Source organism: Mustela erminea, chromosome 1, assembly GCF_009829155.1.
Source record: "Mustela erminea isolate mMusErm1 chromosome 1, mMusErm1.Pri, whole genome shotgun sequence".
NCBI lineage: Eukaryota > Metazoa > Chordata > Mammalia > Carnivora > Mustelidae > Mustela > Mustela erminea.
In genome coordinates this window covers 36,933,347-36,959,340 of record NC_045614.1, presented here as the reverse complement: position 1 = coordinate 36,959,340, position 25,994 = coordinate 36,933,347, and the positions used below count along the sequence as shown (strand labels likewise).

The window sequence follows — 25,994 nt, the reverse complement described above, 5'->3', positions numbered from 1 at the left end:
CAAAAAGTGCTAATAGTCCCAAAAGATGGCTTTCATTTTAGATGTGTGATGAGAAAAGGTGATCCAAATTCTTAGCTTACTGTTTCACTACACAGACTTTTGTCAAGGGACAGGTGAAGCCGCTTACTTACACTTGTTCCATCTACCCACTCCTAACCTAAAAATCTTAGTTGAAGATTTTAACTTTTTTTTTTTACTGTTTTAATTTTATTTATTTTCAGTGTTCCAAAATTCATTGTTTATGCATCACACCCAGTGCTCCAAGCAATTCATCCTCTCCTTAATACCCACCACCAGGCTCACCCATTCTCCCCACCCCCTCCCTTCCAAAACCCTCAGTTTGTTTCTCAGAGTTCACAGCAGTCTCCCATGGTTTATCTCCCCCTCTGATTTCCCCCAACTCACTTCTCCTCTTCTTCTCCTAATGTCCTCCATGTAATTCCTTATGCTCCACAAGTAAGTGAAACCATATGATAATTGACTCTCTGTGCTTGACTTATTTCACTCAGCATATTCTCTTCCAGTCCTGTCCATGTTGATACAAAAGTTGGGTATTCATCCTTTCTGATGGCTGCATAATATTCCATTGCATATATTTAACTTGTTTTTAATTTTTTTTTTTTTTTTTTAAGATTTTTAGTAATCTCTAAACCCAGCACAGGGCTTGAACTCACAACCCTGTGATCAAGAGTCGCACTCTTGATTCCACTCTGACCAAGCCCGCCAGGTGCCCCTTGTTTTTAAAATGCAATGATTTACAGCTCTTACATGCTACATTTTTACATTATTTTCCTTTCAGAATTGACCACCAACCCTTAGTAATTATTATGAGTATATATTTTATTTAAGTTGTCACTTTAGCACTCAGTCTACAGAATTCATGTAGACACTAGAAAGGGTTCAAATATGTCATATGTCAGGTCTAGGGGCACCTGGATGGCTCAGTGGGTTAAAGCCTCTGCCTTCGGCTCAGGTCATGATCCCAGGGTCCTGGGATCGAGCCCCGCATCTGGCTCTCTGCTCAGCGGGGAGCCTGCTTCCTCCTCTCTCTCTGCCTACCTCTCTGCCTACTTGTGATCTCTATCAAATAAATAAATAAATCTTTAAAAAAAATAATATGTCAGGTCTAAAAAAGGATCCCATTGGAATTCAATTTTATTCTGACTTGAAATTACTAAAGAATTAAACTATTACTAAATAGTGCTATAGCCCCCCCCCCAACCCTCATCCAGTGGGGATATGGCCTAAGAACCCCAGTGGATGCCTGAAACCACAGATAGTAATGAATCCCCTATATATGGTTTTTTCCCTGTACATGCCTACAACAAAGTTTAATTTATAAATGAGGCACAGAGATTAACAACAAAAACTGATAATAAACTAGAACAACAACAATAATAATATGCTGTGATAAAGGTTATGTGAATGCGGTCTCTCAAAATCATCTGACTGTACATACTCACCCTTGTTCTGTGATGATGTGAGATGAGAAAATGCCTCCTGTGGAGATGAAGTGAGGGGAATTACATAGGCATTGTGTTGTCATATTTGTTATCATTGACCTCCTGGTGTGTCGGGAGGAGGATCGTCTGCTTCTGGACTGAGGCTGACTGTAGGCCGCTGAAACCATGGAAAGCAGAAGCACGGATAGGGGCATGGAGGGGAGACTATGGTGTGTGAAACCCAAGCTGAGTGGTTTCTGTCGCAGGGCACGTCCTCATCGTGTAGAGGGCTGTCACCAAGTATCCCAGGTATTTAGCAACAGATGTGCATGAAACAAAGCCTCACAAATAAAAATCTTGGATAAACTTTATTCTCCATCTTTGGGTAAGGGTACAAACTCTACACCATGTCTATAAAGTCACGGCGCTCTCACTGTGCTAGAGAGGAAGGCTGCGGGTTGGCTGAGAAGTTAAAATGCAAGACAAATCAGGAGCAGCATATGCTGTGGCTTCTTATTTGAGGACGTACAGAGAGTCTCTTCAGTAAGTACTGCCCCAGTTGTCTTCATAACTCAGTGTTAGGAAAACCCAAATGTTGTGTCTTCATCTATGAAATCACTCAACTGGCAAGCAAAACATTTCGTATCATCTATTTCTAAATACATGAGAAATAAAAGGAAGAAAGTAACAGGATATATAAACTCATGCTATCTTGATTCTAATGTCTAGCTATGAAAACATACGGTGATAACCATTGCTATCTACAATTTTTATGAAGTGCAGAAAGCCACTAGTGACTCCCACTTTCATAAGTCTTTTTGCTTGGTCATCAACAGATGCCTTTCAGATTTCAAAAGACCAACCATTATTGTTCTCTTTGTGCCCCTAAGAAATCAATACAACGTACATCAATTTCCTTCTTTCTGAATGTTCCAGTTAAAAACTAAACAGTGAAAAAAATATAGGAAACATTATCTTGGACACCTTTTTATCAAAACAACAAAAGATGTGCCACATGAACAGAACTCAAGTTTTATTTTTTTGTTGTTGCTTTTTTTAACAAGACTCTCAAGAATAATATAGGTTTTATAGATATAACCTCAAAGAAGGTGATCTTGAGGTTGCAACAGATACCTGCTAGTGAAAAGGCATTACTAGCATTTCAAAAATTTACAAAAACTTGACAAAGTAGTCTCCTAAACAGCTATCTTTATATTTGTAAACAAAATAAAAACTGGTTTATCCAGTTTCCACTGCACGTCAAACAGGCGGCAAAGTGATACAGATCATCTCTGATTTTAAAAGAAGAAGAAAAGCCAAACTAGTTTAGACTGCACGTATTCTAGTCCCGGGGAATATTTTTGGAGGAGGACACGGGAGGGGCAGAGGAGTAAAAGTCTAACACGTTGACATCTACTTTAACAGTTTTTTTTTTCATTTACTCGTATTGCCTTGATACAATTAGTTTTTTCCCTACAAGTTAACAGTACTGTTGCTGTACAACGCAGAATGCTTTTTCTTTTATTTCTCTACAGAAGCAAGTGTGATCCCTTTCCTAGCAGTTTGCATAGACACACTTGAGACTTCAGGCATAATAGGAGGGTAGTTTTCTCGCGGTTTCTGAGGGCTTCTCTCTGGAGCATCGGAGATGTTAACAGTTGGGCCTACACATGCATGCTGCCGTAGGTAGGTGGACGGTACAGGCGCCTCCGAGTTCAAGAACACAAGTGGGAAGTAGGTCTGGATAAGGGCAAACTGCAACTTGATGTCTGCCACAGCCCTATCAAGGGGGCATGGGTATTTATTCCTTCACTTTGCTGATATAGTCAGCGATTTTGGAAACACTTTCCTCCTGCTGTTCTAGGGCATCTAGGACAATGCCCATCGGTGTCCTCTTCAAGCCTATTCCCTCCATTTTATTCTCCAGTTTGTTCTTGAGGTTCCGAAGTCTCAACGACGCGTGGATGAACATCACTGCGGGGAAATGAAACCCGGTTAGCACGGGAGCAATGGTTCTCCCTCCACCGCGACCTTCCGCTCCCTGTCTTCACACTTTAGGGAAACCGCCTCAGTTAGCCGTAGACCCGTCCAGTTCTCTAACTGATCCAAGTCCTCAAAGGGATCCTTGGACTTGGTCTAAGGCTCTTCATCGTCAAGTCATATAGTAAGTTTTCTTTATGTGTAAAGGAAAACGTATTCAGCAGGAAGGACTCTAATCTGGCAGCCACACTCTCTCGCGCTGAGTTGTTACCCTTCTGCTACTACTTAAATGCCTTGAAATTCACAGTGAATCAACAGGATTCCAACTCACATAAAAACCGACTTACACAAAGTTTTCCAAAAATGAACTCATGCTCGGTTCACTGATAATCTTAAGTGTGCGGGGGAAGTCCACCAGGATGTGCCTCCCGAGGGGTAGATGTGCCTCCCGAGGGGTAGTCTCCCACAGTGCTGCGTACAGATGTCTAGATAAAAACTCATGGTTTTAGGGGTGCCTGGGTGGCTCAGTGGGCTAAAGCCTCTGCCTTCCGCTTGGGTCATGATCTCAGGGTCCTGGGATCGAGCCCCGCATCAGGCTCTCTGCTCAGCGGGGAGCCTGCTTCTTCCTCTTTCTCTGCCTGCTTCTCTGCCTACTTGTGATCTCTGTCTATAAAATGAATAAATAAAATCTTTAAAAAAAAAAAAAAAACTCATGGTTTTATAGATCTCAGGTACCTCAAGGTTCTGTACATTTGCTTCATCACTTACAATTACTCACATCTGTTTACTAAGAAACATTCCGTGGCCCCTCTCCTGGACCTCCTGAACCCAGAACCATGAAGGGACAGGCCTGGGAATCTGTATTTTAAACAGGCCCAGCAGGGGATCTCTATCAGCAATTTTCTAACCCCCATGCACATATAAATCACCTAAGGAGCCTGTTAAAAAGAAGCAAATTCAGGTCTCCACCACCCAAAATTCAGAAAGACTGAGGTAAAGCGCCATGATGTAAAAAGCCACTATTCACTCTGGATGATTCTCATATGTTGATCTTAAGACTCTCATTTTGAGAAACACTGGTATGCCTTATATCTGGAGTCTCCCAACCTAGAGCTTTGGAAACATTTGAGGAACTTTCTAAAAATACAGGTTTGGGGAGCACCACTGTCAAATCACAGAATCAACATCTTAAGGGATCTGGCTAGGATATGGCTATAAAAATCCATATTTTTTAAGTGTCCTATATGATTCTGACAATCATCAAGGTCTAGGAGTCACGAATCCTCTCTAATTTCCTTATTTTATAGATGAGCAAACTGCAGCCCATATAGGGTACCTGGTCCAAATCACATGGCTGGTTTCCAGCAGGTCTAGGAATAGAAATCTGGACACTTGACTCTCTACCAATGATCTATTTCATAACACTGGCCTGTCTGGGGCCCTGATGTGGAAAGGTACTGAAGTTAACAAGTTGTGTTAAAAACAAACCAGAACCTTTGAAATACTAAGCTTGGCACATAAGGAGAACTTCAGGAATATTTCAAAAGTTTGAATTTGCTGATTCAAATATTTTGTCCAATAAGGGTCACCTGGCTGGCTTAGTTGCAAGAGCATGCAACTATTGATCTCGAGGTCAAGAGTTCGAACCCCACATTGGGTATAGACTTTACTTAAATAAATACTTTAAAAAAACCAAATATTGTGTACATTAAGGTGTGAATTCGCCCAGAAATATCTGGGCTTAATCTAACATAACCCCAAACAAGCAAATGATTTTATTTAATGAAATAAATGCCCATGTGAAATGCTATTAAAGGGATCTTCTTGTGACTTAATATAATAGAATTTAATTAGATTTCTGCTGATGAGACTGGAATTATATCTGTTCTCTATTTCAGGTTTCAAGAGTTTGGAATCTCAGTAAATGACACATGTAAAATTTGGGAAATATCTGGTCCTTGCCACCAAAATCAGAGTACTCAGTAACTGTATTCTGGGCCACTTATTCTTAAAGACTTAGGGCACTTTGACACTAAACATGATCTACTGAGTAAGCAGACAGTAAAGAGTTTATTTCTAAGTGAAATCCATTCCTTCTGTGTTAGGACAGGATGAATGTCCTTTAGGAATTTTTAAGGAGATTGAGATCAGACTAGAGGCTGATACAGGCTGTGCAAATTTCTTGCCATCGGACTTGGGATTTGTATTTCTTTTGTGCATTGTCATATCCCCAGAGGACTGTCTGGCACATACCAGGCCCTCATTATATCTCTGTGGAATTAGTGAAACATCAGGCCTTGATCTGCTGTGGCAAAAAATTCAGATAATTTTGCAGACATGCCAACACACATAAAGAACAGGTCAGGTCATTCCCAATGAACAATTGCTCCTACTTATCTTTTCTTTTCTTTCTTTCTTTTTTTTTTTTATGGCATAAGAAAAGAAGACAGAGAGGTTCACTTACGCAATAAAGGAAAAGTGATGCCAAACACAAAGACCATGACTCCCCCGAACATGGATATGAGGAAGTAGCTAGCCAGCATGACCACCATGACGAATGTCGTGGGATACTGCTTCTTCATCCGGCGGAGGATATCTTTGTTGTGGGCTGCCCACACGAACCCCGTGAACACAAGCACCACCACAATGCCTCCAAGGATCATGTTGAAGGGGCTCAGGAACCTGGAATACGAAGAAAAAGGGAGGCGAGGTCAGCACTGGTAGCCGCAGGATGTGCATGAAGATGAGGAAGGTGAGGAGGAGTCAAGTCCATGCTGAGTACTTAGCATTTTATCTACATGGTCTTATTTAATCCTCATAATGTGATGAGGCAGACCGTATTAATTCATTTCTCAGAAGAAGAAACAGAGGCATGGAGGTGAGAAAAATGGTGGCGCCAAGACATTTGGAAGTCTGACTCCCAACAAACTGGTCATCTTATTCGAGGCCTATAATTTTCAAAAACATTTTCCCCCAAAAGCCCATACATGGTTTTTATTACATTTTATTTTCTTATTTTTTTAAAACATTTTATTTATTTATTTGACAGACAGAGATCACAAGTAGGCAGAGAGGCAGGTGGAGAGAGAGAGAGGGAAGCAGGCTCCCTGTTGAGCAGAGATCCTGATGTGGGGCTCAATGCCAGGACCTTGAGATCATGTCCTGAGCTGAAGGCAGAGACTTAACCCACTGAGCTATCCAGGCACCCCAGTTTTTATTGCATTTTAAAAGATACTACAAATAAAACAAACAAACAAAATACTACAAATAAGTCTGAGGAACCATCTGGGGTCTTGCTGTTTCTATAGCTGGACAACTTCAGTCTTACTTGTCCATCGCCTTGCTGAACGGGTCCTTTTTCAGAAACACGGGTACCATCCAAACTTTTTGTTGATATCTCTGATTTTAACTGTTGTGGTTTGCTGAACCAGAGCCGCCAAATCTGATCCATGTTCAATGTTGTTTCCTTCAAGAATTAACTCATTCTCCTGGGCTTGAGATACTGAACAAGCCAGGCCTGGCCTCATCCAAACCCTGCAGATGTCTTTTTCACCCAAGAAATTTTGGATTTCGACAAGAGAACCATTCTCCCAGGGAATGACGTTGCTGGGGAAGCAAGCACAGCCCTACCTCCACCCGTAACGGAAGCCCGGTGTGACGTCCCTGATCACGTTCTGTACGTGACTACAGATGGTGCAAACAGGAGCCTGACCCTTTGTCTTCCCCCAGGTTTGTCAACTCTGAGCCTCTTCTTTCTCCTTCCAGGAGACTGATGTGTACACTGATGTGACTGACACCCCCCCACAGGATCCTGGCAGGCCTCTCGCGATCACCGTGTGTCCCTGCAGAGTGACACTGACATTTGCTGGAACATCAACAGTCCGATTGCTGAGCACGGTCTTCGTTCTCACGGTAAATGCAGCAAAGAGCTAAGAGACTTTTATAATTCAAAAGAGACTGCCTCTTTTGGAGGGGATGTTTCATTTCATTATATCCTGGGCTCTAGTACACACCCCGGACAGCACTCCCGTATTTTCTGAGCTCTTTGGGTTTATCTAAATCCTCACAGAAGCTGCCACAACAGATGTATGTAGAGGTCCCATGATGGCCTCCATTGGCCATACCCAGTCTGTTGTCACGTTTGTGTTTGGATGGTACAGTGTTTAAAAAGAATTTTTATTTGAATCCCATTGTATTGAAAAAAATCCATACAACTTGGGATTTCTAGCTTTTCCTGTAAACAAGAAAATCTAACAAGAGGAGGCCCACTTTTCCACCTGTCAATGACTGGCTAGAGTGCCTTCTCTTTCCTATGGAACAAATGCTCTCCAATTAGCCCCCGTGTCCCTACGACCATCTATTGCATGACCCTCACTGAGCCGCCATTCATCACTGCTTGTCTAACAGCTGCCCTGCACTGCTCTCTTACATAACCTGCCTGGCCCTTGGAGGCAGGTCTATGACTCCCAACACAGAGACTCCATTATAATTCTTTAAAAGGGGCAAGAGTGTCATTAGGAGATGGGTTATCAGCTGAGATTTCCAGGCACAGAGCCCCCACCTTCATTGTTACATACCCAAAGGTTACACTGTTGTTGATAAGAAAGAAGAAAACTAGATGCAGTAGTTCCGAAGTGAGAAGGGACTGGGTGTTGTGGCCTTCACTGACACACAACCCACAGCATATACAGAGTCCTTCATATGACATTTGTGGTCAGTAAGGACAATGAGTTACTAACTTTGTACCCTCACAACGGGCTTAACGAGCATTTTACTCGGCAAGGACAATGAGGGTCAGCGTGTTTTCATCATGCACTGAATATCAACATGACTGATTTGGAAATGAGAGACCGGGGGAAAACAGGACTGGGAGGTGACGCCAAGAGCTTACTTTCTCTGAAACAGAACAGATGAAGGATTCGCACTCATGGCAAGGTTCGTATTCGGGATAATTAAGATTCTTTTTTAAAAATCCCTTGATGTTTTAGCTCTGATTCCGCCTTCGGAAACACAAAAGCTATGTGAAATAGTTTCAAGTAAGAGAGGAAGTACTGCATTCCTTAATGGGTGAAATCAGGAATAAAATAATGTGAAACTGCTTTGATGAGGTTAAAAATTTCTATTAAAATGCATGGAATTAAACAGTGGTAAGAGTAGTGCAGTAGGACATAATTTAGAGTTAAACCCTATAATAGTAAGTTGCTTATTTCATTCAAATATTCATCCCCATCCAGGCAATAAATCTCCTCCTCAGAATACAATCAAAGGAAACAAATACAATGTAAAGACCGAGATGTAACAATCTTCACAGGAGTGGTATTTATGATGAAAAACTTACAGCAGTAACATATAGAGCCACCAATTTACTAGAGGTGCTCTATGCAGCTATTTTTAAATACTCAATAATATGGAAAGATATTCCTAGTCTATTGAGTGGGTAAAAGTAATCATACTACATTCTCTCCGTTAGGTGGATTTATATATGTCATGTACCTGAGAAGGAGAAATTTTTATAATTAGTACCTTATTCTGTTATCAGAAATACAATGAACATATATGAAAGGAAAATATAAAAATATAAAAGCAGCTTCTCCCCAGTCTATGACCCAGGCTGGGCACAGGCCAGCTACAACCGCCCATCTTTACCTCCACTGTCTCTCCAACAACATTCATGCAATTGCAATTCATACACCACAGCAAAGCTGTTCCTTCTCCCACTCTAAGCCTGGTTTCCTGGCGCTTCTCCAGATCCTCTTGTGGCAAGGGGTACCACCCCACTCTCCCAGGCTTTCCCAGCGTCCAGCAATGGAACCGTTCTGTCTGTCCTTCACCAGTTCTTTATCATCTGGGCCTACAGAGTCACTCTGTACGTTTTCTGTTTTAAAAAATTGTATCTGGGTTATGCTGTACCTTCTGCCCAGATCTGGGAAAGATCACTGCAGGCTTGGAGAAGGGAAGAACTGGACAGGACAAAAATAAAATCTTTTCTAGCAGGTGGTAAAGGAAACGGAGCGGAGAGGCCCAGAAACTGTCGCCGATTAATACATCTCATTCCTAGCCCTCGAAAGACGCTGAAAGAAGTTATCCTGAGAGACTGGAGTCGTTATAGTGGGCAGCATCGTGGGTAGTTTATTCCCATTGTTTACTAGTTTCACCCAAATATTTTTGAGCTGTAAAGGAAAGCAAACATCAACATGAATGCAAAACACTCCAGTGGAGGGTTCAAGTTTAAGGAAACTGCCTTGCATTAACTGCAAATAAAAGACGGTTGGTTGGTAGCAAAATAGCAAAGGTATCCTACTCAGTTCCTTCTAGAACACCTATCAAAATAATTCATGAGGTGAAGTGCATCATAAAAAGTATGCCAAGTTTTGCCCGTTTTTCTCTGGACAAGCAAAGTAGGCTTCTATGTTGAATGTCTAAATAAAGCCCAGGACAAAGAACAACAAAAAATCCAGGCCTGACTCAAGCAATTCCAAATTTGCTTTTCACCTGTTCCTGTTGCTCATGTTCAAGGGAAAAGAACAGAGCACAGAGCCCTATAGAACTGGTTTTAGCTTACAACACACCCAGCCACAATCTATAATTAGAAAGTAACCAAGTTTCCAAGCTGGAAAAAATGAACAAAGTTACTCGGAGCAGAAATGGTTTTCTTCCTTATTCTTCTTAAGTGCCATTCCATTCTAACAAAGAGTAAAATTTGTACCACTCCAAGGCCTTGGCACCTACTTGCATTTGGAGGAAAATAAAACACATACACCACCCTCCAGGGTTTAATTTCATTTTTCCAGTGGGTGCAGGAGCTTGGGAGCCTGCTCTCATCTGAGATGAGTGAAATTTCTTAGTCAACAGCTGGGCTCTTAGTCATGCCAGTCACAATAAAGCCCAGGAAGCTTTAGACAAAAACTCCCATGAATATGCTACCCCAGCTTTCGTGGGGACAATTGCCACTGGGCTCTGATGGGTGGAGTTTCATCTACTGGTAGTCCCCCAGTGAGAAAGGGTGGGAGGAATGGAGGCAGGAAGATAGAGAGAAGGAAAAGGACAGAGAAGGGAGAAGGGACAGAGTGGGAGAGAGAGAGAATGCAGTTTTCTGTCCTTGATGGAAATAGGATCTAGTTTAACAACTGTAGAGTGTTCAAAGATAAAGACAGCCCCTTGCACAGATGAATAAACTGAGGCCTGGAGAAGTGATGAAACACATTTGAAGGGGTGTAGGGGAGAGAAAAGGATGCCAGCTGATGTAACCATGACAGCAATTCATGACAGCCCCTTGTGTATTGTTAGGCAGCTTCCAGACTCCAATCGCCCCTCCCCCACACCCACCCATTCTCAGTATTCTTCCACTTGGGGTCAGCAACGAAGGATCATTCTGGGAAATCCCTTGATGTTCTGGTTTCTCTCTGAGGCGAGGTGGCTACCAGCAGGTGTGGACACATGTCCTGAATGTGCCGACATGATTCAGCTAGCCAGAGCTATAATTTCAGCTCCTGAAGGAGGAGAGGAAAAAAAAAAAACACAAAACCTGGCTGACCACATAATTTTAGAGCTAGGACAGATCTGGAAAAACACATCTCATTCTACACTTAAGCAAGCTAGGGAATGCACAAGTTAGTAAATACGTCCAAACCCATCCACTGTAGGATTGGCGATAAAAGTTTACCAAAACGGACATCCTCAGATCAAGTCAAGTGTACCACTGGTAACTCCGGGCACAATGCAAGGCCCACGACAGCCAAAAAGGCAGTGAAATACTTGCTGAGCAGTGGAAGCCGCTTTGCCCTGAGTTCCAATTTCCTAACCCCAAAAGGTATTTTTGTAGTTGGGTTCCTGAGGAAGCCTGACTCACCAAGAAAGGCAGGGAACAACTTACTCACAGTGGATTTCTCTAAATTGGTGATGTTTTTCTGTGGTCCTTCAATAGCCAGAAGGGTCATTGCACAGATGAACCCACCCATCCATTTTCTTGCTTCTCCTTGCTCTTAGAATAAAAATACAGTTCGTTACACATGCTCCAAGGCCCCACAGGGTCTGGCACCTGCCTGTGTGTGCCTCCAGGCCACTAAATACTGCTATGGGATTTGTACTGGCACAAGGAGGACTGGCTGGAGCGGGAAGGGGGCAGGGGGCTACAATCCAGGCCACATTTGACTCACTAACCAATCTGGCTTGGGCTGCATCTGCTAGGCGTAAGGGGTGCTTTCAATAATCAGTCTGAGGGAGCCCGAGGACTAGCAGCAGCCCTGCCTGTGGTCTTTTCATACACAGCCTCCTATTCTCACACTCCGTCCCCTGGGGGTTTTGATCTCAACTCTAGACCTCGCCCTGTCTCTGGCCCCCACAAGCCTGCACACAAGCCATTCTCTGCATGACTCACTCCTACTTCCTTCAAAATGCACCCTGATCAGCCCTTCTTCTGTCTCTCTGGCCACATCAGAGCACCATATGCCTCTCCTTCCTAGCCTCATCACAGCCGTGGTGTTACATTTACTTGAATGAGGACTGGATGCATGTGTGTCTCCCACTGGATTAAGCTCTTTGAGGGCTGGGACTGTAACATTTTCTCCCTGGCACCTAGCAACTTTCCATGACTAGGAATGAAGGGACAGGAAGTTTCTCTTGGACAAATCACTATTATTCTCAGTGCACACTAAATATTACTGGAGAAATAGTCCCTGTCTTTTGTACCTTCACAGAGCTATGATGAAAGGAACAGAGGAAAAAGAAAAGTAGGAAATATCATGTGTGCCTGTCCAGATGGGAGGCAGAATGATTGTGACGTGGTCCAAAAGGGCCCTTTGGCTTCCTGGCAGGAGGAACTTTGTAAGTCTTGCCACTAGCACATGCTGGGGATCAGGAGGGAGCGTGGAGGAGCCACAGGAGACTCAGAGTCCTGCAGACATGTCTGTACAGGCCCCTCTTGCTCTTTGATTCCCCAGATAACCCCAGTGGCCTTCCATGGTTATTCTGGTTTCCCAGTATGGCTTCTGCCCAGGCAAATACTATTTCTGACTGTAAAGTATAGACGTAAATGTACAAATCAGCTTGGGAGTCAGTATGATCAGGGTCACCTTGGCTTAATAATGACCGGGTAAAGGAGACTTTGGAGCAGTCTAAGGCGGATTGGGAGCCTTCCTCTTTGGTTGCAGAAAGGACATCGTAACCTAACATTGAGATCTGAGCTGAATTAGGAAGACCCACAGAATTTACTGCACCCTTGTTGGTACTATCAGTGATATCCTGTGCACTTGGCACCATGGATCTAAACACTCAAATGGCCCACTCTGTTTGCAGCAGCTGACAAGTTTAAAGTATTCACAGAAGACACACCTTCTGTACCTTCATTTTTTGTTTGTTTGTTTATTAAGCTAATTGCTGTGCTCGCTTCGGCAGCACATATATTAAGCTAATTGCTCATTTTTTTCTTAGTCAACAGTCAATTGGGTCTGGTTTAGAAGCCATATATCTCAGACTTCCCTCGGTGATGTCACTTCAAATAACAGTGTACAAGGATCTGATTAGCTTGAAACTGTTCCTTTTGAAACTTTACATTAGGGCAAATTTCTACCATATACGATGCTGAGAGAACAGTATAATGGACCTTCATGTATACTCATCACTGCTTTCAGCAATTAGGAACCCATGAGCACTCTCGCAACAGATAATGTTTTGGAACTGAGGTGGAAAGATCTTTGCAAACTGTTCTTTCTGAATCCTTTCAGCAGAGTAAATTCAACTGTTTCCCCACGGCACAGAGAATCAGGGGATGAGCAAATGTAAATGAGCCTGGTGGCACTTAATCTTCTTTCTTACAGGGATCATCCAGCCCATTTTCCCCCCACCAACACCCAGTTTCTCCATTCCCTTCTGTTTCTCTGAGACAGGGAGAAACCACGTGCATGTGTTCGGAAGCAGATTAGAGAGGCAGGAACCAAAGCTTCAATTTTCTACTTCAGTTGGACTTTCTGCCTTCTCAGTGGTGTCTCCATTAGTGATTGCTCCATGGAAGGGTAGGCTGGGAAATCCCACCTGTTTAATGGTAAATCCTTACAGAAGGGAGAGGCAGCCTGCAGCTTTTGTCTGGGATCACAGGCATGAAAGTGTTCTTGGAAATAAGAGGCAAGCAAGCCCATTGCAACAGACAGAGGAGAATGTTATGGGTATGTATTCTGAAGCTGAGTGATAAGGGATAGAATTTATTTGTCCAAAAGGAAAAGAATAAGAAATGTCTAACAGTGCTGTGCAATTTGGTATTAAGGTCAAGTTCATCTTTCAGAATTGGATTTCTAAAGCAGAGCTCTTGGCCCCTACTAAGTAGATTGAGAGCTTTTGCCTTCTAAGAAAGGGACCAGGAACTCATCCAGAAATCATTATAAATCCTAATATGGGAAAAGGAGACAGAAACTACCATCCCCAGGCTGATCGTAGCAGGAAGTTTTTTTCTTTTTTTTTTTAAGTGTTGGGTGGGGGGGAGTCAAGAACAAGGCTTCATAAACGGTGTCCAAGGATTTAATGAAAGGCAATCCTTATTAGGTGAAGAATTTTGAAATTATAAATTTTATTGAGGGTTGACAGACCTCTTACAGTTCTGTACTCAGAAGCAGCATGGAACCCATCAAGGAAAGGCACAGGCCAGCACTGCAGGGGCCCTGTCTCAAGTGGAGATAAAGAAGGACCAGAGGGCAGGAGAGGGATTCATTCTGGGAGGACTGGGAAGGTAGGGGGAGCAGTACTCCTGCTTGTGCCCTCTGTGCCTGCGCAGTCTCTGACCTACAGCACATGCTCAGGAAATACTTATCCAACTGAGCTGCAGGGGAGGACGGGAAGGAAACATGTAATTATCCTTTCCCCTGTCCACACTCAAGGCCTCTCCCATTTTCAACACCTGAGTTTTGAAATTTGGGATCATAATGAACAGGGGAAAGAAGGCAAGTCAGGTTGAAAAGAATGTTTTGATGTACGGGTATATTTCTGTACACTTGCTCTCTTTGTATAAAAATTAATTATGTCTGTAGTTTCGCCTTGCTGCCCCTCTAGACTCTAAACACGATGAAAGCAGGTATCATGGAGTTGTATTCTCCACTGTGTCTCCTAGCACGGCGCCTGACAAGTTGGTAAATGCTTCATAGTCTTTGTGTAGTGGACGAAGCAAAAAAAAAAAAAAAAAAAAAAAAAAAAAAGAGTAATATTGTAGCATTGGTGTGGGAGTTGATTAATCTCAACAACTTTTTGCTAGGTTTTGGCATTAAAAAACTGCCATTAATTCCATCTGCAAATGTTTTAATGCACTCCAATCCAGCACATCCCAGAGCTCTCTCTATTTTTTTTTTTAAAGATTTTATTTATTTGACAAAGAGAGATCATAAGTGGGCAGAGAGGCAAGCAGAGAGAGAGAAAGGAGGAAGCAGGCTCCCTGCTGAGCAGTGAGCCCAATGTGGGACTCGATCCCAGGATCCTGAGATCATGACCTGAGCTGAAGGCAGAGGCTTAACCCACTGAGCCACCCAGGTGGCCCCCAGAACTCTCTGATTCCGTTCTTCCTTTACCAACTAGAAACTTGGGTTTTTCATTTTTGCAGCATTAAAAAGTACCAACAATCTGACTATTTTTCAATACCAGACAACTGGCAGCCATAGGCCTCAAACACATTATGGGACCACACTCATTCTGAAAAGATTAAAGTAATGCTCGTTTCAAACAGAAGTACCAGCCTTCCAGAAACGTCTTGCCATTTCAAACAACTAAAAGCATAAAGTGACACCTGGAGTTTCCACCCTCTGGTAACACCTCCCCAGGCCACATAGTAAGGAAGTACTTTAAGAATATATGGGCTCAAGAAAAGAAAAAAAAATGAGCTCATTCAGGAGCTACACTATGCTGTCCTAAAGGGGAGGCCTGATCATACATGTATAAAAATAGATGAGCCTTTTAGCTGGAGATGCACTGGAGGCATTTATATGTTTGAAAATTCTGTGTGTGGTTGGTGCTTTCTGAAGCCACGCCAGGAAACAAGACTCCTGATGGCAGGGAGGAATTTGAGAATAAGAAAGGCAAATAATACAAACTGTGAGAGTCAGCGATGGAGCTGAATTTGGTTAATTAGAAGCTTCAGAATATTTGCAACGGGACTTAACAGGATAAGTATTTTACTTCATAACAATAAAAGAGGCTACTATTTATTAGCAGCTTTTGGTCCTAATTAGCCACATGAACTCCAGCCTTCCCAACTGTGAAACTGGGAGTTTGATGGGATCAGTACTTCTTAACTTCAACCTGGGGGTGTGTATCAGAATCACTTGGGGAGTTAAGATCCTGCACTCACCCACGAAGTATCTATTTAGTATTTCTGAAGTTAACACCTGGGCATATGGGTACATTTATTTAAAATTTCTCAGTGGTTCTTTTGAACCAGGCCAGACCAGTGTTTCTTAAATTTTAATGTGCCTATGAATCATCTGAGAGTCTTGTCAGAAAGCTGACTATGATTCAGGAGGTCTGGGAGGGTGCCTGAAATTCTGCATTTCCAACAGGCTCCCACGGTGAAAGACGCTGCTGTTCTATGGCCCATATTTTAGATATCTGGAGCTCAAATCTTTCAGCATTCTGTTAAGCACAGAAATTCCAGTCCACAACCAGAATGCATTATATACTGAGCACTTAAACTGGAGGTGTAGGTAGGTGTTGTCTTTGATTTTCACTTTGAAATAGAGGCAGAGACTTCTATTGCTTTGTATGATATAAAAAGAGTATCAAGGGGCCCCTGGCTGGCTCAGTCACTGGAGCATGTGACTCTTTATCTCGGGGTTGTGAGTTTGAGCCCCACGCTGGGAGTAGAGATTCCTTAAAAAAAAAAAAAAAAAGAATATCTAGTGGCAAGATGTATTGTGTTAAGGATGGAGGAGGTACATCATATCTTCTTCAATCTTAGGCATTTTTCCTTTCTTGACTTAAAAAATGCGAAGCCCCTTTCAGCAAAACACACACTTCCCTGCTTGTTATTAATGCTATTCCTTTTAAGTCACCCAGTCTTTTCTGAAGTGATGCCTGAATCTCAAAAAGAAACTGAAGTCTTCAAGGGAAGCAATACAAGTGTTTTTAAGAAACAAGTTACAATTACGACAAAACCACTAAAGCATATCCATCGTCTAATATTTCTAAGAGAACACACAAGCTGTGAGAATTCCAGATATACTTGGAACCTAGGACATAATATAATAATAGCAGCTACTGTTTAAATATTATCACTTGCTGGGCTTTAATGCACTTCATATTAATTAAGTCATGTAATTCCAAGTTTATGGTAGTGGGACTCCAGAGCACATGAACTTTTAAGCAAAAACAAAGAAAAGCAACAGCCAGAATGTTGTCAAAAAAGGGAGTCTGTGGAATCAGCAGAGTCTTCCAGGCAGAATAAAAAAAGAATGATAGCATAACAAATTTAATAAATCGAGGATAATGATCAAAGCCATGTAAGCTTAAAATCTGCTCCATACTTATGTATGAACACTTAGAAGCCAGGAGCTAAAATCAAATTGTTTTGCTAAGTAACTGCCAGGAACTCTGTTTTTGTAACTTGTTATAAACTGACTTGCATTTAGTGATCACTAAATTATCGTGATTTTCTTGGCAACAGAACTGTGGTTCTCAACCAGGGGCGATTTTGACCTCCAAGGGATATTTGGCAACATCTGCAGGCAGTTTTTTGAGGACCTGAGTGCTACTGGCATTCAGAGGGTCGAGAGCAGGGGTGTTGCTACATATACCTACAATACACAGGACAGTCCTCTACAACGAAGAATTGTATGATCCCAATTGTCCACAGTGCTGATATTGAGAAAGTTGGCAAAATTCTATAAGGGCAATATGAATTAGTGAAGAGTCTGCATTATAACCTTTTCTAAATTGTATTTTTACACTACAGTAATCTTAGCCAATATGTAGCAAGTGCTGTCAGCAATGACCCAGTTAGAATCACTTGAGGAGCATGCTGTTGCTATGTACTAGAGTGCTGCTATGTGCTTCAACATAATTTGTTCCATTAGGTCAGTTAAAAGTTGCCCCTGTGATTACATTCCAGCCTTCTGTTCATCTATTTACTTTGTATTCACCTACTGAGCATCTGCTATAGAGGAGGCCTCAGGGATACAGCGAATACAAGTAACTGTATAACCACTACAGTTGATAACCATGGCAAGAAAAAGAAAAAGCAATCACGAACAAAACCCACAGTCTCCGGCCTCTAACCACGGCAAGAAAAAGAAAAAGCAATCACGAACAAAACCCACAGTCTCTGGCCTCAAGGAATTTATAGTCCAGGGTGGAGACAAGGAAACAGACAACTTAAAAGCCTGTGAGGTTAACTACCAGGAGATACAGGCACAGGTGTGTGGCCCAACTAACACAAGGAAGTGAGGGACAAAGGGAAAATGTTTCCAAAGAGATGGTACTAAAGCTGAATCTTGAAGGAGAAGTAGGAGTAGATAAGTTGGCTGGAACTTGGGAAGATGGAGCTGTTGGGATAAAGATGCTGTCTATTGGGCGCCTGGGTGGCTCAGTAGGTTAAGCCTCTGCCTTCGGCTCGGGTCATGGTCTTGGGGTCCTGGAACCGTATTGGGCTCTCTGCTCGGCAGAGAACCTGCTTCCTCCTCCTCCTCTCTCTGCCTGCCTCTGGCTACTTGTGATCGCTCTTGTCAAATAAATAAATAAAATCTTAAAAAAAAAAAAAAAAGATGCTGTCTATGTTTCTCATACTAACAATGATAAATAATAATAATAATAATAATAATAATAATAAGTAAATGTGTTACTTATTATCTGGACACTATTGTAAGAACTTTGCCTTTAGTGACTCGGGTAATCCTCATAGAAGCCCTATGAGGCAGGTACTATAATTGGACTCATTTATAGATGAGGAGGCTGAGGCACAGGCGCAGTTGAAGTCCAAGGTTACACAGTTGATGACCGGCAGTTGGGATTTAAAATTTACTTAATGTGGCTCCGGTGCCTGAACTCTTAACCACTACTTTATACTCTTTGAAGAGCCAGAACATATGACAACTATCTTTAACAAGGGCTGTTAACTAAGAGACTCACTCAGAATTAATCTAAGAGGCAGAGTAGACCTACTGAGTGGAAGTCACATGCCTGGTAAATAAGGCTTTTTGGATGAAGATGGAACTTCTAACCGTGGATTACAAAGCCTTGCCTGATCAGGCCCTCAGATACAGATTTACCTCTATCCTAATCCCTCTTAACCTCCATCTTGGGAAAGGCAGCCCTTTCTGTTGCTTTTGGAGGTAGATGATATCCACTTGGTCTTACTTCTTCCTTCCTGCGAGCTGGAAGAGCAGGCTTTCGGCATCCTGACCCAAGCCAGTTTGCAACACAGGAGAATTCACAGTTGAGGCTAGAGCCCTCCAACAAGGCCCTGGAGGCCCCTTGTCACTACTCAGGGACAGAAGCTTTAAAGAACACACTTTGAACATTGTTCCTTCCCCAGTAAATACCCAGGCCACATTTTCACACACACTCTACCAAAGTATGGGAAACTATCAGATGCTAGAGAATATCCAGATAAACAGACTCCAACACTGCTCTGAGCCACCCATCTGCTAACATCACCTAGAGGAGAGTTCTCTTTAGAATGAAAAATGTTCCAGAGTCAACTAAGCTCCCTAACCCCGAAGATATTTGGTTTCTTCCAGCTTTTTTTTTTTTTTTTTTTAAAGATTTTTTATTTATTCATTTGACACAGAGAGATCACAAGTAGGCAGAGAGGCAGGCAGAGAGAGAGAGAGGAGGAAGCAGGCTCCCCGCGGAGCAGAGAACCCGATGCGGGACTCGATCCCAGGACCCTGAGATCATGACCTGAGCCGAAGGCAGCGGCTTAACCCACTGAGCCACCCAGGCGCCCAGGTTTCTTCCAGCTTTAAGAGACTAAACTTCATGACTCATAAGAAGATGACACATTATGGCACATTAGGGGCACCTGGGTGGCTCAGTCGGTTAAGCATCTACCTTCAGCTCAGGTCGTGATCCTGGGCTCCTGGCATGGAGCCCCACTGAGCGGGGAGCTTATTTCTCCCTCTCCCTCTGCCCCCTCCACCCCCTGATCATGTTCCCTTTCTCTCTCTCAAATAAATAAATAAAATCTTAAAAAAACAACAACAAAAAAAACAGATGGCACATTAGTTCAGAGCACAAGACTGAGCAAGTCAATTTATACTCTCTGAGCCTCAAGGATAATAATAATAGTAATAACAATAATAATAATAACTCATCTCACTGGGTTGTATGAGATAATGAAGGTAAATTATTTACCAAATACTTGGCATACAGAGCACTCAGTATGCAATAAATGTTTGCTTTTATTATTAGATTGTAAAGAAAAAAGTCGTTTGTAGAAAAATTACTGTGTGTTTGTGGGTGCAGAGAAAACAGTTAAAGGTCATACACCAAATTTTTACTGGGGTATGAAGGAAATCCTATTTTTTTACACACACGTTTTCAAATCAATTTACTGCTAGCCTGTATCTTTTCTAAGTTTTTTAAAATAATAATAATAAAAGTAAAGATGCTATTTTTTACTTTTACCTTCAAAAAGTTCACTGCCAGCCAACATTTCTTATTTGAAAAGAGAATGGGAAAGGCCAACTCTTTAAAACTGCCTGGAGTGAGTAGGCTATGGCACTATAATGAAGGAGCTATATTTAGTCAGGGGGCTGGACCCTGACCTTCACAGTGAAAAACGGATTCCATCAAAGCAGCAAGCCTGCCCAAGCCTGTGACTAGTCTGGGCAGTACACCTCTTTGAAAAGCAATAGTTTTGGGGCCCCTGGGTGGCTCAGTCATTAAGCGTCTGCCTTTGGCTCAGGTCATGGGCATGGGGTCCTAAGATGGAGCCCTGCATTGGGCTATGGGCTCAGTGGGAAGCCTGCTCCTTCTCCCTCTCCCACTCTCCCTGCTTGTATTCCCTCTCACACTGTGTCCCTCTTTGTCAAATAAAATAAAATCTCAAAAAAAAAAAAAAGAAAGAAAGAAAGAAAAGCAATACTTTTCTCTGAACATTTGACTAGTATGTGTCAAACCTTGTCTGATATCTAAGTTTCGAGGGTTACCGCAAAAAAAAAAAAAAAAAAAAAAGCCTCATATCTAGATCACCAGATAGTATGTCTGGCTTGTTTGTTTACTAAGAGGGAGAAAAAAAGAAAGCAAACCAACAGATACAATCTTATATACTATTTATTTTGTTTCAACAAAATCTTTTCATGTTCTGGGAAATGAGCTTCAAGCATAAGGATAGGGGAAAGGTTCAGGAAGCAGCCGCCCCCCGCCTTAGCCTGTTCTAAGCCAATTAATTTTAACTTGGCAGCCACTCTAATTCAGAGTCGGCTCAGAGCCTATGCCTTCCACACACCAAGTAATTCTTAGAGATTGTGATTCCTTAGGCAACACAGAATGAGGATCTGTGCAACTGTCCACTGAATCCCACAAACGAGGGTTCTCTTCTGCATGGGAACAACTACTGGGAACCAGGTCTGGAAGTTGTGAACTCTCTCCACCGAGCTGTTCCTGGTCCTATAGCTTCCCAACGACTGCCACGTGCCCTTGGGCTAGAAGTCATGTCTGATGGATCTTGGTGTTGTTTTGAGCTCATCACCAAGAAGTGACACAATAATAAATAAGCCAAAGATCAGCAAACCAACCTAAGAAACACCCTATTTGGCCTTTCCCACACCCTCCAAGTTGCAGATTCCTCCTCCTTCTCCCAGGCCAACTCTCCCTCTGTATTGGCAAGCGACTTCCTTTATAAAACTTGAGGTTGGCTTTTTCTTTAAAGATGCATAGAATCGGGGCACCTGGGTGGCTCAGTGCGTTAAGCCTTTGCCTTCGGCTGGGGTCATGATCCCAGAGTCCTGGGATCGAGCCCCACATCGAGCCCCACATCGGGCTCTCTGCTCGGCGGGGAGCCTGCTTCCTCCTCTCTCTCTGCCTGCCTCTCTGCCTACTTGTGATCTCTGTCAAATAAATAAAGTCTTTTAAAAAATGCATAGAATCAGCAAGATCTAGAATATCGCCATCCTGCAAAAGTCAGAAAAGCATTTCTTAAAGGGTAAACTACAAGAAAAGGTAGTTTCTAGAAGAACAGGTGTGTGTGCAGGAAGCGGGTGGAACTGTATTTGACAACACTTATTTTTAAGATCTCCTATTGAGAAGGTCTTTAATACGATGAGACCACGGGCTAGAAGGGAAGGAGAGAAAGTAGCCACGCCTGACAAGTCCTGGATGAAAACACAAGAGAACCCCGTTCCTAGAGTCAGGGCAGCCTTCACCCCACACCCGGAGCTGCGCCACCAGGAAACACCCACCCTCTTGCTCCAAGCTCATCTTCCTCACACAGTGAGACGGGCACTAGGCGGAGAAACCGACAAAGCGCGTCGCCTCCTGGGTGCCCGTTTTTACACGAAAACCCCTAGAATGCAGAGTTCGGATCCACACCCAGTCGCCCAAGTCTCCCAGGGCGGCGCCTGTTCCCACCAGCCCCAGGATAGGGTTACACCGCTTCCCTGGTTCTTATTTTTAAAAGACTGGGGTGCTGCAAATATCTACAACAAGGGCCTAATCAGGGTACAGAAGGGGGAAAAAAAGGATTTTTTTTTTTTTTTTTTTTTTTTTTGGTTCGAGGCTGGCAAAATTTCCTCACCCCTAGCAATCCCTTTACGTCTCCGCCTGGGGCACGGGAAGGAAAAGGGGACATCAAGATTGCTGCGGCCTCGCCCTGACAAGTTTCCACTGGCTTGACCGCTTGCACTTGCCAGGGCGGAGGCTGGGCGTGGAGAGCGTTTCCACACCCCGGGATCCTGTACCCCCGGAGCCCCACGGTGCCGCCTTCGATCAGTGCCCCGGAGGGGGACCCTACTTACCCCACAACGGAAATCATCATGGCAGCCACCACCAGGTAGTTGGTCTGATAATAGAGCAGGTTGCTCACCACGCGGTTGTTCCATTTGGAAATATCCCTGAAGTCCGGCCGGGCGAAGCGGTCCGAGCCAGGGAAGAAATCGTCCCAGGCGCGGAGCGGGGCGAAATTCACGTCCATGTCTACTCTTTCAGCTTCTTGTTCTTCCCTTCTGGAATCTGGCGGCGGCGGCGGCGCCAACCGATCAGCTGAGCTGGGTTAAAGTTGACAGCGACTGAGGCTCAGCCGGCTCTGCGGTTGGTGAGCAGCAGAGCGAAGGAAATTGGGAGCGGGCGGGCGTTTTTCTATTCTTTACTTCTTGATTGGCTCTAAGAGGTTGGCTACGAAAAGTGGGGCCTCGCGACAGAGCAAGGAGCAGAGTGCAAAATGGAGATGAAACTGACACAAAGAAACCAGAGGAAATCCCCAGTGTGAAACGAGATGGCAAAGCCCTCTCTGACAGTGCGAATACACACCACCTCCTTTAAAATACCCCCTTTTGGGTGTTCAACATAAGAATGTGTTCTGGGCTTCAGGGAAATTTTTTTTTGCAGCTGTTCAGATGCCAATCTAAGTGAAATGGAACGGAAGGCAACTACAGCGTTCCTGGAAGATGAGCTGGTTTTGAAAACTAAGTAGTTACTAACCTCTGCACATCTGAATGCAATTCTCATGTTTGCTCCTTCACTATGAGTCACTATGAGTGAAATCAGATTGGCAAAACGGGAAAGAAGAACGTGTAACAGAAGGCCTGGCTTGTTATTTTACCTCTCTCTCTCTCTTTTTTCTCCATCTCTGTCTTCTCCAGACAAATTATTGAACTACTGTGCTATTCTGATGCAGTGGGCACTCTGGGTACATCAACCTTGAGCTGGGATGTTGTTCACCTTAGAAAGCAAGCAATGGTTTGCAGTGACCAATAATGTAGAGTAATTGCTTAGAGTTAGATATTACTGCTATTATTATTAATAATAGTACAGACTATGATTCATCTATATGGTATTAATATTAGTGTGTTAACCTGATTTGTTTTCTGTGGTTTATAATGGACGTCCACTGACTTTTCTCTATCTTGTTGTAATTTTATTGTGGTGATTGTCTCCGAGTGGACTTCATAGGGGACAAAAAGGTAGAAGATTTTAGTATGATGCCACAAATATTTTGAATCCTTTCACTGCTCTGTGAAAACACTCTGGGGGATTAAAAAAACAAAAGGTGAAAAGAGTGCAACCTTGCCCTGCCTTCAAGGATCTTGCAATGCAGTGCAAAGACTAACTTAAATATATTGCACTAAGAGGAGTGCTGAGTAGAGATGTCCCAGAACTTAGTACTCAGTTACAGGAAGTTAGAGGGCGTGGAAGAATCTCCTGGGGCATAGAATTTCAAGAAGCCACACTGTGGGCAAGCTGAGAAGATGATTTTGGTCATGACCAGCATACCAGTGCCAGTAGGACCCCACACCTGTTGGAGATCTCAGTGAGCATTAGGAGCTGTGACCAAGAACCTTCTAATTACTCAAGACTGCATGACTGTAAACTGTCAGATGTCTGTTAGTAATAATATGATTCTTCATTGATCATAGGCAATTGATATCCAGTAAACATTTGTTCCGTGAATTTTTTTTGTTGTTTTGTTTACAGGCACCTGGCTAGCTCAGTTCGTAGAGCATGTGACTCTTAATCTCAGGGTCTTTAGTTCAAGTCCCATGTTGGGAATGGAGCCCGCTTAAAAAAAAAAAAAAGAAAGAAAGAAAAGAAAAAAGAATGAATTTGTTTAAACCTCCAAGGAGGTTTAAAAATAAAGAAACGAAAAAAGCCAGGTATAACTTGTATTTAGCATGATTTCCTTCTCCCTCTCTTACAAAATACTAACCAGACTTCTCTTTCTGGCTGCATATGACTCCCCCCACCCACTACACATTTCTTTGTCAAAATCATTTTAAATAAAAATGGACACATCTGGAATCCTTACTTGATTTCAGGTACTCTTTGAAATGCTGTTAGTAGCGGTACTTTGTTACTATTCATTTAGAGGGTCAGATTCAGTGTAGAGGCTTTCCTGTGGCTCTTATACCCATGCCTGTGCTTCTAGATGGACCCATCCTGAATATTTATCTGTCTGTATACAAACCATAGTGGATGGTCTAATAGTTTATGATATATTCCCTTTGAAATGAAGTAAATCAGTTGCATGTCTGTTACTTTCATTGCTGGCAAGGGCAGGTGGCTATTTCTAATTGGTCTGTCTGAGTCAGTGGGAACGCCTTGGTGTCTTGTCATCTAGCAAAACACCACCACAGCAGTCTAGGTGTTAGTCCCAAGGCACACAGATGAAGGGCTAGATGCCTTTGCACGCCTCTTCATTGTCCATCAGCACCCTGTTCCCGAGCCTATGAAATGGGTAGGTTTGAACTAGATGATCTCTAAGGTGCTTGTTGGTTTTTATCAAGGGGTGTGTGTGTGTGTGTGTGTGTGTGTAGCTTACTGTTGTTAATCAGAAGGTCTCCTTTTGATCAGAAAGTAACATTGCTTGGGCCCCACCCATTAAGCCTGTTTTGAAAAGCAAGGGCTTAATCTCCGTGGTTTCTATGGGCTGAGTAGCCTGGGCAAAATTAAAAAAAAAAAAAAAAAAAAAGAGGTTTCTGGCTTGTTTTTACTGAGACATGTGACCCAAGAAAGTGGCTGGTGTCTCCTGCTACAGACTGTGGACTGTGAACTCTGTCTTCTCCCACTTACTGCCTGGCACTGACTTTTAGCTCAATGAGTGCTATTGAACTGAACCTGATTGAGGGATAATAAAGGACAAAGAGGAGACAACATCATAATTTATTAACAGCAGCTACATTTACTGAGTACCCATTAGGTTTTACAAAACTCCATGTCAGTGGTTCTCAAGCTTTATTTTGCACAGAATCATACAGGGCTTTGCAAAAGGTTGGGGATGGGGCTTGAAAACTTGCATTTATAACAATTTAACAAGTGGTTGATCAGGGATTGTATTTTGAGAACCACTGTATTTCATTCAATTCTCAGTCTTACAAGGCAAATATTTTACAAATGAAGACCCAACACTCCTCAAACTCTCATAGTTTTATAAGTGGAGAGTTAAGAATTTAAACTGTTCTTCTTGACTCTAAATCTCATTTTTTCCAGCTCCAAGAAAGACTACACACACACACACATTTTTTTTTATATATATATATTTATTTATTTATTCTTTTTAATATGAACTTTTGTATCCAGTCATCGAGACACACACACACTTTCATCTATCTATTTCTGTCCGCCAGGAAGAAAATAGTCCAAAATTTTCTCATATATCTTCAGGTGATGAGATTATAGGTGTTCTAAATTATTCCTTAATTTTTGTGCTTTTTTTCTTTGTACTTTTATCTAAATATATGTTTTTTCCCCATAAAAAAGGTGTTTTTTTTTTTTTTTTCCTATTCGGTTCCATTGCTGCTGAACTTCTTATCTGACAGAATCATGGGACATTTTAAAAAGACTACCTTCAATATTCACAAAGGAAGAAAATAATAATCTCTCCATCCCATCACTACAAACTGATTTAGATTTTATTCTCAGAGTGCGTAATCTTATGCAAATATGTTTCCT

General features: G+C 42.6%; 1 protein-coding gene and 2 long non-coding RNA genes across 3 annotated transcripts; 1 reads left to right on the top strand and 2 right to left on the bottom strand.

Moving 5' to 3' along the window:
• Window positions 1–1,791: 1,791 nt before the first annotated feature.
• ARL6IP5 (ADP ribosylation factor like GTPase 6 interacting protein 5) lies at window positions 1,792–22,626 on the bottom strand. Its single transcript, XM_032324817.1, has 3 exons — window positions 22,346–22,626; window positions 5,887–6,104; window positions 1,792–3,416 (listed from the first exon to the last, which is right to left on the bottom strand). Exons 1-3 carry the CDS (start codon window positions 22,519–22,521, stop codon window positions 3,244–3,246), a joined length of 567 nt encoding a protein of 188 aa, XP_032180708.1. The 5' UTR covers window positions 22,522–22,626; the 3' UTR covers window positions 1,792–3,243.
• LOC116579423 lies at window positions 6,620–14,742 on the bottom strand. Its single transcript, XR_004281243.1, has 2 exons — window positions 10,152–14,742; window positions 6,620–9,592 (listed from the first exon to the last, which is right to left on the bottom strand). It is a non-coding gene; the product is annotated as an uncharacterized LOC116579423 (long non-coding RNA).
• LOC116579419 lies at window positions 22,551–23,996 on the top strand. Its single transcript, XR_004281241.1, has 2 exons — window positions 22,551–22,641; window positions 22,935–23,996. It is a non-coding gene; the product is annotated as an uncharacterized LOC116579419 (long non-coding RNA).
• Window positions 23,997–25,994: the final 1,998 nt, after the last annotated feature.

Bases quoted from the DNA above. Each gene is read 5' to 3' on its own strand.
- ARL6IP5 (XM_032324817.1), bottom strand. From the start codon at position 22,521: ATGGACGTGAATTTCGCCCCGCTCCGCGCCTGGGACGATTTCTTCCCT. The intron at 6,105-22,345 runs GTAAGTAGGGTC...TTCGTATTCCAG, and splicing joins ATGATGATTTCCGTTGTGGG to GTTCCTGAGCCCCTTCAACA. The intron at 3,417-5,886 runs GTAAGTGAACCT...ATTTCCCCGCAG, and splicing joins CATCACTTTTCCTTTATTGC to TGATGTTCATCCACGCGTCG.